Genomic DNA, 17,835 nt, shown 5'->3' with positions numbered 1-17,835 from the left:
AAATGCTTTGACAAATCCTTCGGTTGGAGCTGCAAGGCTCAACTCTTCGCCACCGGTTGGTGGTCAATGTCAGTGAGTCAGCTGTGCTACACGATGGCTGGAGGAGGTGAAACTCCTGACCATTTACCCCCATCGAAGAAAACGAAATCGCTAGTGTGGGAATACTTGAGCTACAGAAAAGTTACAAACGGCTGCGGCTTCGAGGAGGAGGGCCAACCGACATGTAAAACATGTTTGGGAAGGGTGGCTGCCGAGTAGGCAATACATCCAATATGATTTCGCATTTATACAAAATTAAAGGTGAGTAAATACTAGAGGTGTGAGAAATTTCCGATTCTTAGATTATTCGCGATTCGGCCGTGGAAGATTCGAGAACGATTCACAAACATCCAAATTCCGATTATTGAAATATGTCAAGTAAAGCGGAAGTAAAACACACTCAGTGCGCCACGCGATCTTCGGGATGCAATGAGGAACGGAGCGAGAGTAGCTAAACATCATGCTTGTCATTACCTGGCCCCTCGGGTATGGCCAACGCTCAACTCACAGCTCTAGCTCAAGTTATGCCGCAAGATAAAAAAATAACAACAACATACCTGATTGCTGCCGACAGCTGCTACAAGGTACGTCCACATAATGTTACGGTAGATGTCATATTTATATAGGGCTAGATGCAATATAGACTCGGTGGCGTTAGCAGCACATCTACAGAAAGCTAGATGTGGGCGTTAGTAAATGGCCGCCATCTTAAAGCAGTAGACTTCCCTGCAAGGCTGTTGTAGCGAACCTTCCAAGCGAACCTAATTAACTTTTTATCTAAAATACTCCTAAATCGGTTAAATATTGACTTGAATCTATAAAGTAGACAAAAGGGAGGGGGGGGAGGGGGGGTCCATCAATAATCGATTTATAATCGGATCGTAGCCTCTGAATCGTAATCGAATCGTTAGGTGCCCAAAGATTCCCACCTCTAGTAAACACTGTCAAACGTTTCCCACCAGCTACGAGAATTAACTCAAGCATGTTTAGTGTGTCTAGCGGTGGTTTTTCTCTCTGGCAACTGTCTGTGTCGAGAAAGAGACGATACGAGCCATACACACATGCTTTTTCTCGAAAATAATTCAATAATGTTTGTTCTGATGGTTATAATGTTGAGCTGTGGCTAAAGGTTTAGGCTCCCTGCAGCCACAGACCCTGATATCTCAGGTTAGAGCGGTAATTGAAATACCGTGATACCGTGAAACCGTAATATTTTGGCTTAAGGTAAATCATACCGGCACGTTCCTACAAGCAGGCAATATTAACATTAACATTTGGGCATTGAACATGCTGGAACTGAACATGAAAGTGTTTCCACATGTTGAGTTAACCTGGAAGTTAAGAATGTTGTGGATGGTCCTTGTTGGAGTGCCATCAGAAAAAGGCAACCTGGAATAGATCATGTCATATGCTGTGACCCCAAGGGACCACCAGTCACACTCGATACCGTAGGTGCTTTGAGGGCCCCCGTTCATGGCTGCCAAGACTTCGGGGGAGAGAAAGTCTTGGGTTCCCACAGGCACTGCGGGAGCAGCCACCTGGACGAAGATAAATGAAACAGTTATGCACCCATCAACAATACGGCCATTAATACAGAGAGCAAACTTTACAACGCACTTACAGTTTTGTTAGCTGTGAGCCTGGCAGCAGATCCAAAGTCAGCCAACTTAATGTGCCCAGTCCGATCAATGAGAATGTTCTCAGGCTTGACATCTCTACAGGTGGTCATTTGAGAAGAGATTGTTTCCACATATTTGGCAATTGATGCATTTCTATAACGTCTGCCATGACTATATTGTACATTCTGCTAGATTGTAATGGGTGTCATTATTTTTAGTCAAGGCAAGTTTAAGTCAGTGAATTTGTTTGTTAATGGTTGGCTATATTTTAGCTCTAAATGACTCCAAAAAGTAGCAAAAGACCAAAAAGTTTTCTTTTTTACATTTTGACAAAATATTTCCATGCCTCAATTACCTCAGTTATAACTGTTAAGAATGCTTCAAGTTCTAATTAGCAATAAAAAGGTCCTTCAGAATTCTTACTTCCTTGAAACTTGAAAACTGCCACTGTTATGAATAATTTTGGAATCAGAAAAAGTTCTATTACTATTCTGAAAGCAATTACTCAAAGTACAGTGAAGAAAATAGGTATTTGAACACCCTGCTATTTTTATTAAGTTCTCCCACTTAGAAATCATGGAGGGGTCTGAAATTTCAATCGGAGGTACATGTCCACTGTGAGAGAGATAGTCTAAAAAGAAAAATCCAGAAATCACAATGTTTGATTTTTTTAAACGATTTATTTGTGTGATTCAGCTCCAAAAAGTATTTGAACACCTGAGAAACCGAATGTTAATATTCGGTACAGTAGCCTTTTTTTGCAATTACAGAGTGTTTCACCAGGTTTGCACACACTGCAGGAGGGACCTTGGCCCACCCATCTGTCAGGTTTCTGGGCTGTCGCTGAGAAACACGGAGTTTGAGCTCCCTCCAAAGGTTTTCTATTGGGCTTCGGTCCGGCTAGGCTATGCTAGAACCTTGATATGCTTCTTACAGAGCCACTCCTTGGTTTTCCTGGCTGTGTGCTTTGGGTCATTGTCATGTTTGAAGACCCAGGCATGACCCATGTTCAGTGCTCTGACTGAAGGACTGAAGGTTGTTTCCCAAAATCTCACAATACAGGGCCCAGTCATCCTCTCTTTAATACAGTGCACTCGTCCTGTCCCATGCGAAGAGAAACACCCCCAAAGCATGCTGCTACCACCCCCATGCTTTACAGTAGGGATGGTGTTTTTGGGATAGTACTCGTCATTCTACTCCCTCCAAACGCGGTTAGTGGAATGACCAAAAAGTTCTATTTTACTCTCATCTGACTTCAAAAATAGCTCCTGTGACTCCTCTGGATCATCCAAATGGTCATAGGCAACCTTAAGACGGGCTTTGACATTTGCTGGTTTAAGCAGGGGAAACTTCCGTGCCATGCACGATTTCAAACCATGACGTCTAAGTGTATTACCAACAGTAACCTTGGAAACGGTGGTCCCAGCTCTTTTTAGGTCATTGACCAACTCCTGTCGTGTAGTCTGGGCTGATTCCTCACTGTTATTAGGATCATTAAGGCGCCACAAGGTGATATCTTACACGGGGCTCCACTCCGATTGAGATTGACAGTCATGTTTAGCTTCTTCCATTTTCTAATGATTGCTCCAACAGTGGGCCCATTTTTCACCAAGCTGCTTGGCAATTGCTCCGTAGTCCTTTACAGCTTTAAGGAGGTGAACAATTTTGTCTTTGGTGTCTTTGGACAGCTCTTTGGTCTTGAGCATGTTACAAGTTTGAGTCTTACTGATTGCATGGGGTGGACAGGTGTCTTTATGCTGTTATTGACCTCAAACGAGTGCATCTGATTCAAGATAATACATGGAGTGGAGGTGGACTTTGAATAGGCGGACTAACAGGTCTTTCAGGATCAGAATTCTAGCTGATAGATAGATCCTGGTTCTGTTGGACCTGAGTGCAGCTTTTGACACAATCGACCATAATATCTTATTGCAGAGACTAGAATGGGACATAGGCATTAGAGGAACAGCCCTCTGCTGGTTTAAATCCTATTTGTCCAATAGGTACCAGTTTGTCATGTAAACCAGCAATCATCACCGTATTCCAGAGTCAGTTATGGTGTGCCGCAAGGGTCGGTCCTTGGGCCCATCTTGTTTACGCTGTATATGCTGCCTTTAGGCCAGTGGTGGGCAAACTATTCCACAAAGGGCCACAGTGGGTGCGGGTTTTCATTGCAACCCATCAAGAGGACACCGTTTCACCAATCTGGTGTCTTACAAGTGCAATCAGTTCATTGCAGTCAGGTGCTTCTCTTTTCCCCGGACCTCTCATTGGTTAAACTGCCTGTGCTGGATCAGTTGTAACAAAGATCAGGACCCACTGCGGCCCTTAAGGACCGGTTTGCCCACCCCTGCTTTAGGCAATGTCATTGCATTGTGATTTCTGGATTTTTCTTTTTAGATTGCCTCTCTCACAGTGGACATGCACCTACGATGAAAATGTCAGAGTCCTCCATTATTTTTAAGTGGAATAACTTGCAAAATAGCAGGGTGTTGAAATACTTATTTTCTCCACTGCATTTTAATCCCCTTCTCTGACCAGAAAACACCCTTACAACAAATAAAACCTCATTTTTTTTGGCATTAGTCTTAAAACGTTGAATCTAATGTCCCATTTATCATGTATTGCCTCACCTGTGGACATAGCCCAGCTGGTGGACAGCATGAATGGCCTCTACTAGCTCAGCCAAATAGAACTGAGCCATGGACTCGTCAAAATGTTCCTCATATCGGTTGAGTAGAGACAGAAGGTCGCCACCTGGCAAGTATTCCATTGCCTAAACGCACAAATGCATGCAGTCAGAAACATAGCAGTGGGATCCATATTCGGTCTGGTTTGTTTGTGACTAAAATACACAGCTATGACATGTCGAGGATACATCTCTAAATGCCCATAAGCGGGCCTATATTTAGAAAACCTGGCAACAGTCGAACCATGTGTGTGATCAAAGCATGTTTCAGTTTAGGATTATAGAGTAGCTTTCATAGATTATGTAACATCAGATGTGGCACCAGATTAGCTCCCACACTCCAGTCGAACGATTGTTGTTTAAAAAAAATATATATATAAATAAAATGACAAAAAGGGCCAATCGATAGCGAGTGCGTCTAAACGTCAAGCACGTACCAAAACACACTTCAAGTTTACAAGCGTAACCCCTAACACGGCTCTCTATTTCTAACCTGCAAGCAAAAAATAAAAGGCTTTTGTTCAGGCTGATTTCAGTTATAAGGCGGCAACCATTATAGCCATAACAGATGAGAGCCCCTGGTGCATGAATGGTCGGGCAAGTCTGAATGAGCGGGAGCATTTTGCTGTGTTACCTAGCAACAGTGAGACTGGGAGCCTCTTTAACACACAGATAGAGATGGATGCTTTGTATTTTCCTCCATGCTCTGCTGGGGAGCAGGGTGAGACAGAGGGGCAGTAAAGAAAACGCAAATAGGGAGACGGTAAGGCAGACAAGAACACATAAAAGGTTCACCTAACAGTGTTAACAGTTCTGACAGCGATCAACAAATATTGGACAGTATTCAATCCTGTCAAACAATTCAATTTCAATATAAATATTGGTTGGTTATCTTTCCAGTTTGTAAAAATTGCCACACACAGGCCCGGGTCTAGTCAACATTTGTCATTCTCATAGCTTTAATGACATGTTTTCATCTTTGTCAGTTACTTGAGGGAAATCAATGCGTCTAAGGCATGAGGACATTTTTATAATGGAAAAGGGTTTCTTTTACATTTTTTAGGAGGACTATTTTTGTCCTCCAATACAAAAGCTTTGCTGTTTTATACAAGTTGCTCCTCGCATTGCACACTTCAGGTTCCTTCCCGGAGCAACTCATGTATTATTCCGATTGATCTCACTGTTCTACTAGTTCACATACCAGAACTCAGCTTTGAAAGAAAAACAGTAGCCTGCACCATGGTACCTGCATTCAGCCACAACATGTGGACATTTTTTTTTTTTTTGGTAAAGTTTACTTTTTTACTCTCAATATTTTGTACAATTTTCTATATTTTTCCTGTATTTGTGTTCCTTTCCATTAAATGAACTAATGCGTCAATCTGCTTCTATTTTTGAGGGAAAACTTTCTCGAGAAATACTTCTTGTAATTGTTTTGACTGCCTTCTTTGAAAGTTTCTGTAATGGAGTCACGTTATATAATTATTACTGTTCAAACTAAATTCATTTGTAAAATAAGATGCATGACAATGTATCGAAACATTTTCTATCTATATTTGGTTCATAATGAAACCAGTATACACCACTATTTTATTCACTAGTATCCTGATCGCATATTTTTGCACCCGAGTCAGAGTCACCTTATTTTGAGAATCTGCCTATACAGAGTCCCGATCTGATACTGAAAGCCTTTGTTTTTTTGTTTTTGTTTTTTTTTAAATGTGAACTTGTGTTCCAAACATGTTACAGTACTGTACTGTTTACAGTATTTCCTCTTCCGCTTTTTCCGCAAGTATTGCGGAGTATAAAACATATATTTTTGTTTCTTTTGGCAACGCCATTGTGTTTATGTATTATTTTTAGGCCCTTACAAAAAAACAACAACATATATATATATATATATTTATTTTAAATTAAAAACCCAATCCTTTTCACCGAATTTCAATCCTCTGAAAATTGGTGCGATCGGCCTGAATTCGATCACGTGATCGGGTCGGGGAAGTCTCTATTACCCCATGTTACTGAAAGAAAAACAAAATGTCCTGGCTTGTAATCATTTTTATTTGTGTTGCTTGCTACCAAACTAAATGAAAAACTGCCACTAAAAAGGTAAAAAATTGGTTTTGCTAACACTAGAGGGTATATTCAAAATTTCCTATTTTAAGTCCTCGGTATGCAGAAAATATTTGTTAAGTGTCATTTTCTTCGTGTTTCAGGTCAAACTAAGTCTATAAAATAAGGAGGAAAATGTACACATAAATATAAAAGCATTAGAAAGTACAATAGTAAAGAGAAGTGTAAAATATAATTTCAAAGTTGTGACCTCAAATTCAAACTTTTTGGGAAACAAAAGTGTTTTTATATGTTAATGCGAAGAAAATAACCAGGAAATACCACTTAGGACTTGGGAACAAAATATGTGTTACATGGTGTTATTCACACTCACACCAATAGGCAATTTAAAGTCTTCAATTAATCCAACATTGAAAAATGGAAAGAAGCCAAGCCAGAATATCCAACAAGCCCACGAACAAAGCACAAGAACGCAAGGGCGATGTGGAAAAATAAGAGCGGAGATGTTTTTTAGCACTAAAGATTTAAAAACTTGGCTCCCACAGCTCTCACGCAAAACCAGCTCACCCAGAGCACAAGTCAGTGGGCCAGGGTTTCGCATTCGTCAAGCAGACTCAAAGGCCTTTAGTCGACCATAATGATGGAAACATATAGAAATAAAGAAGAAAAAACAACAACAACAATGTAGAAATAAGATGTGGTATGATATCAGAATGTGAACAATTTTAAGCAGTTTGAATTCCAAAACCAAATGCAATCAAATAACAAACCATATGGTGGAAAACACAGACAAGACTGAAAAAGCAGTTTCTGCTCTTGCACCCCTCTTTAAAATAAACTGTTGTATTTTAAGCCAAAAGAACTGTTGTGTTTGATAAAACAATATGTTTATATGCTGCATAGCAGTATCATGGCGCATTAAGCCCCCAACCTATTTTTAATTTGTCCGTTTTACCCTGGAGAATCCCGTTTAGAAAGACCGCGCATCCGCTTTTATTTCAACCCAGCCATAAGTAATTATATTTATTATTTGAAATGTCTATCATTTTTAGCTTAGAATCATTCATTGATGTCTAATATTTAGTTAAAAAAAAAACAACAACAACAAAACAAAACACTTTATAAAATTTTTCACTCTCATATTTTAAACTTTTAAACAAATTACTTCACAAATTTAAAAATCTAAATAAGTCACGGATATCTACCTCATAACTGTGGCTTAATTTTATTTTTTTTGGTTACTGTCGCATTTCCCCCGATATGTTAGATGACAAATAACCGATCCAAACAAAGAAAAGTAGAAAAAAAAATGTTTAAAAGGGTAAATATTTGAAGAAGAAAATCTCGACCACTCCTTGATGTCTGTGATTTCTGCATTGCAACCCTTGTCATATCACTGTGTTTCACCCATAAAATCCCCCAAAAGTGAGGCTGTGGCCATTCACAGCTTTGCCTTGACACTCAGTAAGACATGCTACACAGAGTTTTGGGATCGAAACAAGTACACAATAATATCTCGTTAAAATCATGGTGTCTTAAATCATGCTATCTCGTGCTCTCACCTCGCGTTAGGGTTTAGGGGTTTAAAAAAATGTTTTTTTAAATGCCCTCCTGTTCAAAAATGTTCTTCTCCCAGAAAATTGAGATTTTAAGCTTTCCAATGATGAATCACACATGCATATAAGACAATTTTAAAATTTGTCCAAATTGGGGGTCTTTGGGCAGAACTTCAAGTCACCTGAGTGTTTTCCGCCATATAGTTCTTCACCCTGGTCACACGCATATTTTGACCTCTTATGTAAATGTTTTCAATAGTAAATTAAATACAAAAGTAAGCAATTGTCCAAAAATAAAATTTAAATAAATCAACAAACGTATTAATATGCAAACATTTGATTTACTCATCAAAACATTCTGAACTGTCTACATACATGATCTGAAATGAAGTCATGGTGTTAATGTACAGTGGGCAATGACTTACATACATATTATTTACTGTAATTCCTAATGAATAGATCAGTTCCTAATCATTTTATTTTGTCATAATGCCCTACAATTATAGCAACTGTGATGTACAGCAGAAGTGCAGCAGAGTCACACATTAAAACAGGGGAAGGAAAAGAATGGTCTCCTGAGAAAACAGTGTGGCCTTAAATTTTTATTGGTGAATCACTTCAACTCATGCAGTAAAAAGCCTCCTGATTTTTTTCAATGTTCACTGTTAACCTTCAAATACAACTGAGGACTGAATTTATGAATTCACTATAATAGTAGTGGTGGTAAAATACAGCCACGGTAGTTGTAGAAGATGAGAGCAAAATTACAGTCTCACCAGATAGACGTTATCCTCATCCTGGAAAGCACAAAAGAGCTGTGGGATCCAGGGACTGCAATTCAAAGACAGAATTTTTCGCTCCTCTTCATGAAAAACCATCTGAAGCAAATGGGGTGCAGAATATGAAGAAAAAGTACACATCCATTTCAATTGTTTTAAATGTGAAAAGCAATATGAAAGATGAATGATTAAATCCTACATTATATTAGTGGAGGTTACATTTAATATGTAAATAATAGATAAATGTTGCCTGAACATTTCAACACACTTCTTGAATATAGCAGCAGTTGCTCATTTATTGCTCACTTCACCTCTCTTCCTGTCACAACTCATGTACTCTATCTGTGATCTGTTTAGTTAGTCATATGCTGTGGAGTGATGTATCCACACTTTGACTCCACAGCATCCCCCAGTGGGATTTTCTTTGATTGCAACAATTGGGCCATAGACGCCAAGTATTGGTGTATTCCTTTTCATGTTCAAAGCAATCTTGCAGATAAGACCTCGGTGAAATCTGAATTAAATGATTTTCTGCTTTATTTACCTCAGACCTTTTTCCCACCAAAATAAAAGCAACTACTTCGTTTGAAAACAAGCCGTTATCTGTCTTTCAAGATGTTCTAACTTGAATTTCTTTTTATAATGGCAGAAATTACGCCTCTACAGAAAAAGAGTAACTTTTTAAAGGAAACATTCTGTGTCATTGAAAAAAAATATGAAGTGACCAAATAAATAAATAAATTAATTAATTTAAAAAAAAAAACATCCCCTTCATCATTGCAATCAACATCCCTAATATTGCTCAAGAACAGGAGTGAAAGGTTGATGAGTTTCTCCACTAATGAAGGTGGATCTCATTGCAACAATGGATAAGCCCAGTGAATAAACTGATTCAAGATAAGCAATGACATGATTTTCATGACCAATAGTGCAGAGCATATTGCCTTGAGGAAACATGTCAAATCAACTATATAAATACACAAATAATAATAAAAATCCAGGTACCGTAATTAAAAAGAAAGACAACACGCACACACATTCTAGATCAGGGGTCCCCAACCGCCGGGCCACGGACCGATACCGGTCCGTGGCGCATTTTGTACCGGGCCGCAAAAGAAAAATTTAAATTTATTAACGACTGCATAATGGCTAAATTAACGTTGGCCTGTGCCCCTTAACACACCATCCCTTCTACTTTAGATATAATATTACAGGATGGAATGTCATCATAGAAATCCATTGATTGGACTGCTCGGAGTACATCTTGTTTTGTATATCTATGTGCGCTTGTCCTCGATAATAATGTCTGATGTCGGGCGGGCGAATCACATTTGTTTTGAAATAATTAGCCCCCACACTAGAATGACTCTAAAACAGACGTCTTTGGACAGATTTTTAACGGGGAAAATTGCACCTGATGAGCCAGAAGATGAGCCTACAACCTCGAAGAAAAAAAAAAATCTACGCTACTTCCCAATCACTAAAGACCCATGAAATGCGGAGGAGCAGATTCGTGACCCATTTGTGAATAAACCGAGTGATTTGAGCATGTCTGTGCAACAGGAGGATCAATTTGTAGACATCACAAATGACGGCGACCTTAAACGTACATTTGAGACAACAACTCTACCGAGGCTCTGGATTAAAGTCATTCCGGAATATCCTGACATCGCTAGGAGAGCACTGAAAACCTTGCTACAATTTCCAACATCGTATCTTTGTGAAGCAGGTTTCTCTCACTCTCCCATCACACATTGATGGGACCATCTCGTCTCAATGAAACAAGCTCAGGCTTCCCACTGATTCAGCAGGTGAATTATATTTTCCCTGCACTTAACACGACGGGGCTAAAAACAAATGTTCTTTTAAATTTGCTGTATTTTTCTGCTGCACATTGCCGGTGTTCTGACAAATTTTGCATGCGCGTAGTTAAAAATGGTCGCGAATGCAGCGATTCCAAAGTAAACGCTACAAACTTTCTTTAAAGAAAGGAATATTAACTTACGTTCGCCATGTTAGCTGCACACAACAAGTGCGTGCAGCTCTCTCACTTAACAACTTCGCCGTGTCGTCAAGCATTAATTTACGCCATTTTCGTGTTGCACATGTATGTTTATGATGTAAACAGTTTTTTAGCACCAGTGGACAACATTGAGAGTCCAACTGAATATAAAAGAGGGCTTTTTCACCGCCACAAAAATTTTAAAAGGGTGCAAAATTTGACAGAAAAAAAGACCCAAATCACACCGGTCCGTGGTGCAAAAAAGGTTGGGTACCCCTGTTCCAGATAATGAAATACAGTAGAATACTTACATTTTCTTGAGTGCGTAAAACATTCTTTTCCATTACTTTCAGGGCACAAAAATCCCCTGTTGCCTTCTCCCGTACCACTTGTACCTTGCCAAAGCGACCGTGGCCCACCACAGCACGCACCTCAAAGTCATGAAGGCTGGGCAGCAAGGCCTGGAGCTCAGAGAGTACCTCAGAAACTGGCATTACATGCAAACACAACAGGTGAACAATTTACTAGAAATTCATCAATTGAAGTGCTTAAATTGTCAATAGGTTTCCATACGAATGTGGATGGTTTTTATACATTTTTGTACAGTATTGCTGTAAAAAATTTTTCATTGACTGGTTAACATTATTTTTACTTTTGTAAAAATATAGGATCTGTATCTGCAAAATATATCTTGGGGGGTGGGGGGGGGGGGTCGAAAGTAAAAAAATCAGCGTCGTGACACTCCCAGTCTGATGTTCTGTGGTTTGGGCTTGATTCCAAAATCGATGCTAGATCTGGGACTAACAAGCACAGACTGAATAAGAAAGACAGTCAGAGAAGCCCAGAGGTGATGTAATCAGAATGCGACTCACGCTGTCGGCTGTAGTCAATTTGAAGTTCTCAAACAATCATGCATGCAGTCACAAAACACGATAACTGCCGTTTGGTGTGAAAATTTTAAGAGTTCTGTATTTTCCGCTTTAAAAGCCTTCAATTTTTTCAAAAGCCGATAGTGTGCCTTATAAATGTATCAATATTGGTTTCATCATTGCATGATATTCCCTTCAGCAAAGCTCTATCCAGTGGATGCATAACACAACCCCAAGGACTATTACTACAACAGCGCCTTATAATGCGTTGCGCTCTATATATGTAAACAGTTTTGAAATAGGCCATTCATTGACGGTGTGCCTTATACTCCAATGCGCCAGTGTGGAAAATACAGAACATGGTGCATTGTTGAGTGCTGTACTTGTTTTTGAAAAAAGAACAAACGCTAAAAGTCCATTTGAAAGATTCGCAGAAATTTGGTTTGTTTTTGACTCTGTCTGACAGCCAACAAGTCAGAGCATCTGCGCATAGTTTGGTGTTCTCTCATGTGCCGAACGAGACTTTACGTAGTAAAAGCAATAGCAGGACACCATCGAGTCTCCTACAGATTCTTTTTCTTCAAATGTACAGGAAAAAAAAGACAAAAACTTCCAAAACTCCCAGGACAGTAATAAAAGACTCACTGTTTCTTCCCTACATGACGCATCACTAGGCATGTGCCAGTTACCGGTTTCAAGGTATACCGTGGTATGAAAACATCAAGGTTTCAAAACCGCTAAAATTTTCCGACATTAGCTATTTTTTATGTCCCAAAAATGCTGGACTCACCCCTTCTCCCTCAAGTTGTTGCTCAGTTTTAGTGAGTCAGCTGTGCTGCACGTTGGCTGGAGGACATGAAACACTTGAACTTTTTCCCCCATCGAAGAAAACAAAGTCGCTGGTATGGGAATATTTCTGGTACAGGAGAGTTACAGAGAGCCGCGGCTTAGGTGACCAACCGACATTTAAAACATGTTTTCGGGGGGTGGCTATCAGAGAAGGCTCCAATATGATTTCGCAAAACTAAGGGTTAGTTAACGCTGTCATGAACGTTTCCCACTAGCTACGAGAGTTAACTCCAGCGTATTTAGTAGGCATGTGACGGTATGAGAGTTTGACGGTACAATAACCATAAGCCAAAATATCACCGTTTCGCTATTACAGCTGTAAAATGTGTTAGTTTGATATATCTGGGTTTAAAAAAAAAAGCTTTTTTCCATTAAACGGGATTTGTATTTTTCAAAAGCATTAGCAAATTGGAACATAAGTATAAAGTTAAAATAAATATATAATTTTTTTTAAAATAACTGAAATATTCTAAATTAAAATAAATGAAGTCCTCTAGGTGAGCCTAAAACTCACAGCCACAGCTCAACATTATTACCATCAGAACAAAAACTGAATTATTTTCCATAAAAAACATGTGTGTATGACTTGTATCATGCTTACATTATACACACACTCTTCCTCAACACAGACAGTTGCCAGAGAGAAAAAAACCCTGCATGTTTTACCACCACTAGACACACTAAACACGCTGGAGTTAACTCTCTTAGCTAGTGGGAAACGTTAATGACAGTGTTTAATAACCTTTAATTTTGCATTAATGCGAAATCATATTGCCTCCTCGGCAGCAACCCTCCGCGAACATTTTTTTACGTGTCAGTTGGCCCTCCGCCTCTAAACCGCAGCTGTCTGTAACGTTTCTGTAGCCGAAGTATTCACATACCAACGATTTCGTCTTCTTCGATGTGGGAAAAAGTTCAGGAGTTTCACCTACTTCAGCCATCGTGTAGCACAGCTGACTCGCTGACATTGACACGACGACAGTGGCGGGAAAGTTGAGCCTTGCAGCTGCAAGCAAAGGATTTCTCCCCGCATTTTTGGGACATAAAAGATAGCTAATATCTTAGGGACGGTATGATGGAAAATTTTTACGGTTTTGAAAACGTGACGTTTTCATACCACGGTATACCTTGAAACCGGTAATCGCCACGTGTCTAGTGTGTAGTGTGTCTAGCAGTGGTAAAACATACTGAAACGTTAGCTTGTTAACAATGCAGATAACGTTTGTTATTTTATTTTATTCATTTATGTAACTTACCGTATATTCCCATTTGCTTATAAGTTGTTTGTGAAAAAAATCCTGTTCAATGGGAAAAAAGGGTTTTTTTGTAACCCAGAAATCTAAAAATAAAACATTTTAGAGGTGTGATATTTTTGCTTAAAGAGCATATGACACGAGAAAAAAAGTCTTAAATGGCATTATTATGTGAATTAGAATCATATTTTGAGACGATTCGACTATATACAACAATTTAGCAAAGCACAGATGGCGAGAAATTAGTCTTTTAATCTGCCGGTTAGCCACGCCTACCATTATAGGGCTTTAGCGTCCCCAACAGGTGGATGACGTCAGCGGTAGACTGGGCTCATCGGTTTTACTATTCAGCCCATTGAGGGGGAATTATTCACAACGAGGAAAACGCGACGAAGAGAGCCGCAAAATGTCATTTTTTTCAGTCTCTCTACTCCAATATTTTTACAGGATATTCTTTTTATCCAAGTATTTTTCCCCAACAGCTATATAAATGGCTTGAGAAGGACCAGTCAGCCCGTCGAGGGGGAACTATTCACAACGAGGAAAACGCGACGAAGAGAGCGGCAAATTGTCATTGTTTCTGTCTCTTTACTTCAATATTTTTACAGGATATTCTTTTTATCCAAGTATTTCCCCCAATAGCTATATAAATGGCTTGAGAAGGACCAGTCAGCCCGTCGAGGGGGAATTATTCACAACGAGGAAAACGCGACGAAGAGAGCGGCAAAATGTCATTGTTTCTGTCTCTTTACTTCAATATTTTTACAGGATATTCTTTTTATCCAAGTATTTTCCCCAATTGCTAAATAAATGGCATGGTCATGACAAATAACAGTCTTGTGCTGAATGGAATATGAAATAATAAAAATGCATTTATTCAGGACGACATGGCAAAATTACTCCATAATGGTCAAAACTGTCGACTTCACCTTTACTGTCGCACCTCCAGAACAATATTTTATGACACCTAAATCGGACATATGTCATTTCCCTTCCCCGGCTTCGGAGAATGCAAACAAACCAGAAGGCGTGACAGCTAGCCGACATGCTAACCCGAACCGAGTGATGTTTCAAAGTAGGGCTGGGCGATATGGCCTTAAACATGTATCACGATAAATTGAGCAGATTTATCTCGATAACGATAAATGCCGATAAATTCGCCCAAGCGGACTGTTATATAATTTGAAAATCTGAATCAATGCATGAAATACAGATTAACTATTTCTTGTTGATTTATTTACCAGCATTCAATTTGATATACTGTATTTAACAATTGTACATGCAGTCTAAACATTAAGTTTATAAAAATGTATTGTAAGCAATAAGAATTCAAGTATGAACATTTATAACAGTGTGTATGACTTGAACAATGTACATTGTCAAAATCAATATGCCTGTGCAAACATGTAATTGTAACACAAATGACTTGCAGCTTGAACAGTACACTTCAAAAAGACAACTTATTGTTAATGGCTGCTGTGACATAATTATTAAATACAAGTGTTTACTTTATGGTTTAAGGGCCCCCCCCCCAGTGCATTTTTTAATAAATGCACGCACAATAAAAATAGCTGGGGCCATTTCTCGGTCATTATAAGTTTTGCCGTTGGATTCTACTTTATGCTGAATGCTTTACCATCACAAAAGCTATCAGAGGAATCACACACAGACAGATACAAAATGACGCCACATAGTAATTGCTAGATGCAGTCCGTGCCCAATCCACTCATTAAGTTCAGCCGTTTCGACAATGTTAGAGCCGCTATCCGACTCCATAACGTTCATATGTAGCGTTAGCCGCTAGCTAGCGTTAGCCTCGCTACCAGTAGAAAGCACTGAAAGCACCATCTCCGGAAATCGTGAGAACAAAGGAGGACAGCGGGTGAAAGCCCGTCTGGATGCCACCAAGAGTCTACTAAATGTCGGTTGAAAGTTTGGTGAATCTCCCTTAAGCCACACTCCATCACGTTTTGCTTGTAGCGTTAGCTGCTAGCGTTAGCTTACCGGGCTTTTGTTTGATTGGCTTCCTGATGATCACGTGACTCCCTACGTAAGCACATTCACTGCTTTCTTAAAGGGGAATGAACATAGACGAACAACACAGAATCAAAGCGGGATGAAAAGACTATATTTTCTTGTTTTATTAATTTACCGAATTTACCGACATGGTCAAAATTACGTCGGTCATCGTTAAGAATTTCGGTGACGGTAAATTTTCGGTTTACCGCCCTGCTCTATTTCAAAGTCTTCGAAGCGGAAAATCACACATAACTATCCTGGATTATTTGACATGACGACCCGGTTGTCGATTGTCTTCGGGGATCGGCAAACCGCCTGGCGGAGAGCAATTTACAGTTCGTTCCCTGGAGGAGGGTGGCTGGAGTTGTTGTGCAGCTAACGTGCTGCTGCTAATGAGCATTAGGAGAGCTTTTTACATGCCTATCAATGATCAAACGTAAGTAGTCCTTCATTTAAAGGAAGTTTGTAGTGTTTACTTTGTAATCGCTGTATTCGTATTTGACATAATACAAAACAAGATGTTTACTCACTTCCTCGTAAGTCCAATGGTCCCACAGTAAATATCCACGGTGAATGGGAACCTTTTGAAACTCCAAAAAGGCGCATACGCCTCTCCCTCATTCAATGATTTTTCTGCAGCCGTTTGGCTGGCGTGATGCGAAAAATAAACGTATTAATCCGCAAAATCAGCTGAATCCTTCGTCCTCATACACAACAGTACACTGTAGCGTGAAGAGGACGTCTTCTATCGTACACGTCACAGCGCCCTCCTCCTCAATGCAAGACCGAAGCCGGAAGTCACTCATTTTCATGGCGCGGGATTCAAAAAACTAAATAAAAATAGCGATCGCTTACACACACATCCAAGCGGCCCATATCATTCAGGGGCATAAAATACCGCGTGTATTATGAAATAAACATGCTTTTTCGTGTCACAGGCACTTTAAGGTTATCATACAGTCAGAATCTCATACTGGCACATGCCTATTCTCCTACGGATGCTTTTTCGCCAGATACACAGGAAAAAAAAAAGACGAAAACTCCCAGGACTGTAAAAAAAGATTCGCTGTTGCCCCCTTCATGACGCATCACTAAGTCCTGCTTACGTGCTGTGATTTGTCGGTCGATATTGAACCGAAGTACAAATCCAATTGAAACCACAGAAAACCGAACAGAGGGACTTGCCATGCATCTTGTTCATGGCAAAAGTCAGGCTGGCTTGCCAAGCAAGGTTTCTATTAGAGCAGGGCGCTAAACCGAAAATTTACGGGTACTGAAATTCTTCACGATGACCGACGTAATTTTGACCATGTCGGTAAATTCGGTAATTTAATAAAACAAGAAAATATAGTCTTTTCATCCCGCTTTGACGCTGTGTTGTTCGGCTATGTTCATTCCCCGTTAAGAAACCAGTCAGTGTGCTTACGTAAGGAGTCACGTGGTTATCAGGAAGCCAAACAAACAGAAGCCCGGTAGGCTAACGCTAGCAGCTAACGCTACAGGCAAAAGTGATGGAGTGTGGCTTAAGGAAGTTTCGCCAAACTTTCACCCGACGTTAAGTAGACTCTTGGCGGCATCCAGACGGGCTTTCACCCGCGGTCCTCCCTTGTTCTCACGATTTCCGGAGAGGGTGCTTTCAGTGCTTTCTACTGGTAGCCACGCCACAGGCTAACGCTAGCGGTTACCGCTACAAATGAACGTGATGGCGTCGGATAGCAGCTCTAACCTTGTCGAAACGGCTGAACTTAATGAGTGGATTGGGCACGGACTGCATCTAGCAATTAGTATGTCGCGTTATTTTGTATCTCTGTCTGTGTGTGATTTCTCTGATTGCTTTTGTGATGGTAAAGCATTTAGCATAAAGTACAATCCAACCGTGAAAATTATAATATGACCGTTTAATGGCCCCAGCTATTTTTCTGTATTTGCTTAATTCTGTGTCATTACTCCCATCATAAAATCTTAAATGTTTCATTTGCAGAAGATCAATATAGCTTTAATGTGTGTGTGTCTGTGTGGGGGTTCATGTGTGCTTGCATGTATTAAAAAATGCACCCGGGAAAAAACCCCTGAAACCTTCAAGTAAAC

The 17,835-nt window shown here is 39.9% G+C and overlaps 1 protein-coding gene across 7 annotated transcripts in view; it reads right to left on the bottom strand.

The window, feature by feature from the left end:
- The window catches only part of cita (citron rho-interacting serine/threonine kinase a), an 83,460-nt gene that overhangs the window by 64,436 nt on the left and 1,189 nt on the right, over nucleotides 1-17,835 (bottom strand). For all 7 annotated transcript variants that reach the window (XM_057846689.1, XM_057846690.1, XM_057846693.1 and 4 more), the window contains exons 4-8: nucleotides 11,069-11,244; nucleotides 8,753-8,854; nucleotides 4,292-4,434; nucleotides 1,661-1,754; nucleotides 1,371-1,577 (exon numbers count right to left, since the gene is read on the bottom strand). In XM_057846689.1, coding sequence (XP_057702672.1) covers nucleotides 1,371-1,577; nucleotides 1,661-1,754; nucleotides 4,292-4,434; nucleotides 8,753-8,854; nucleotides 11,069-11,244 — 722 coding nt within the window. The remainder of the gene's footprint in view (nucleotides 1-1,370; nucleotides 1,578-1,660; nucleotides 1,755-4,291; nucleotides 4,435-8,752; nucleotides 8,855-11,068; nucleotides 11,245-17,835) is intronic.

This window comes from Corythoichthys intestinalis, chromosome 9, assembly GCF_030265065.1.
Source record: "Corythoichthys intestinalis isolate RoL2023-P3 chromosome 9, ASM3026506v1, whole genome shotgun sequence".
NCBI lineage: Eukaryota > Metazoa > Chordata > Actinopteri > Syngnathiformes > Syngnathidae > Corythoichthys > Corythoichthys intestinalis.
Note: the sequence above shows the minus strand (reverse complement) of the source record. Positions and strands in the feature narration are given on the sequence as shown.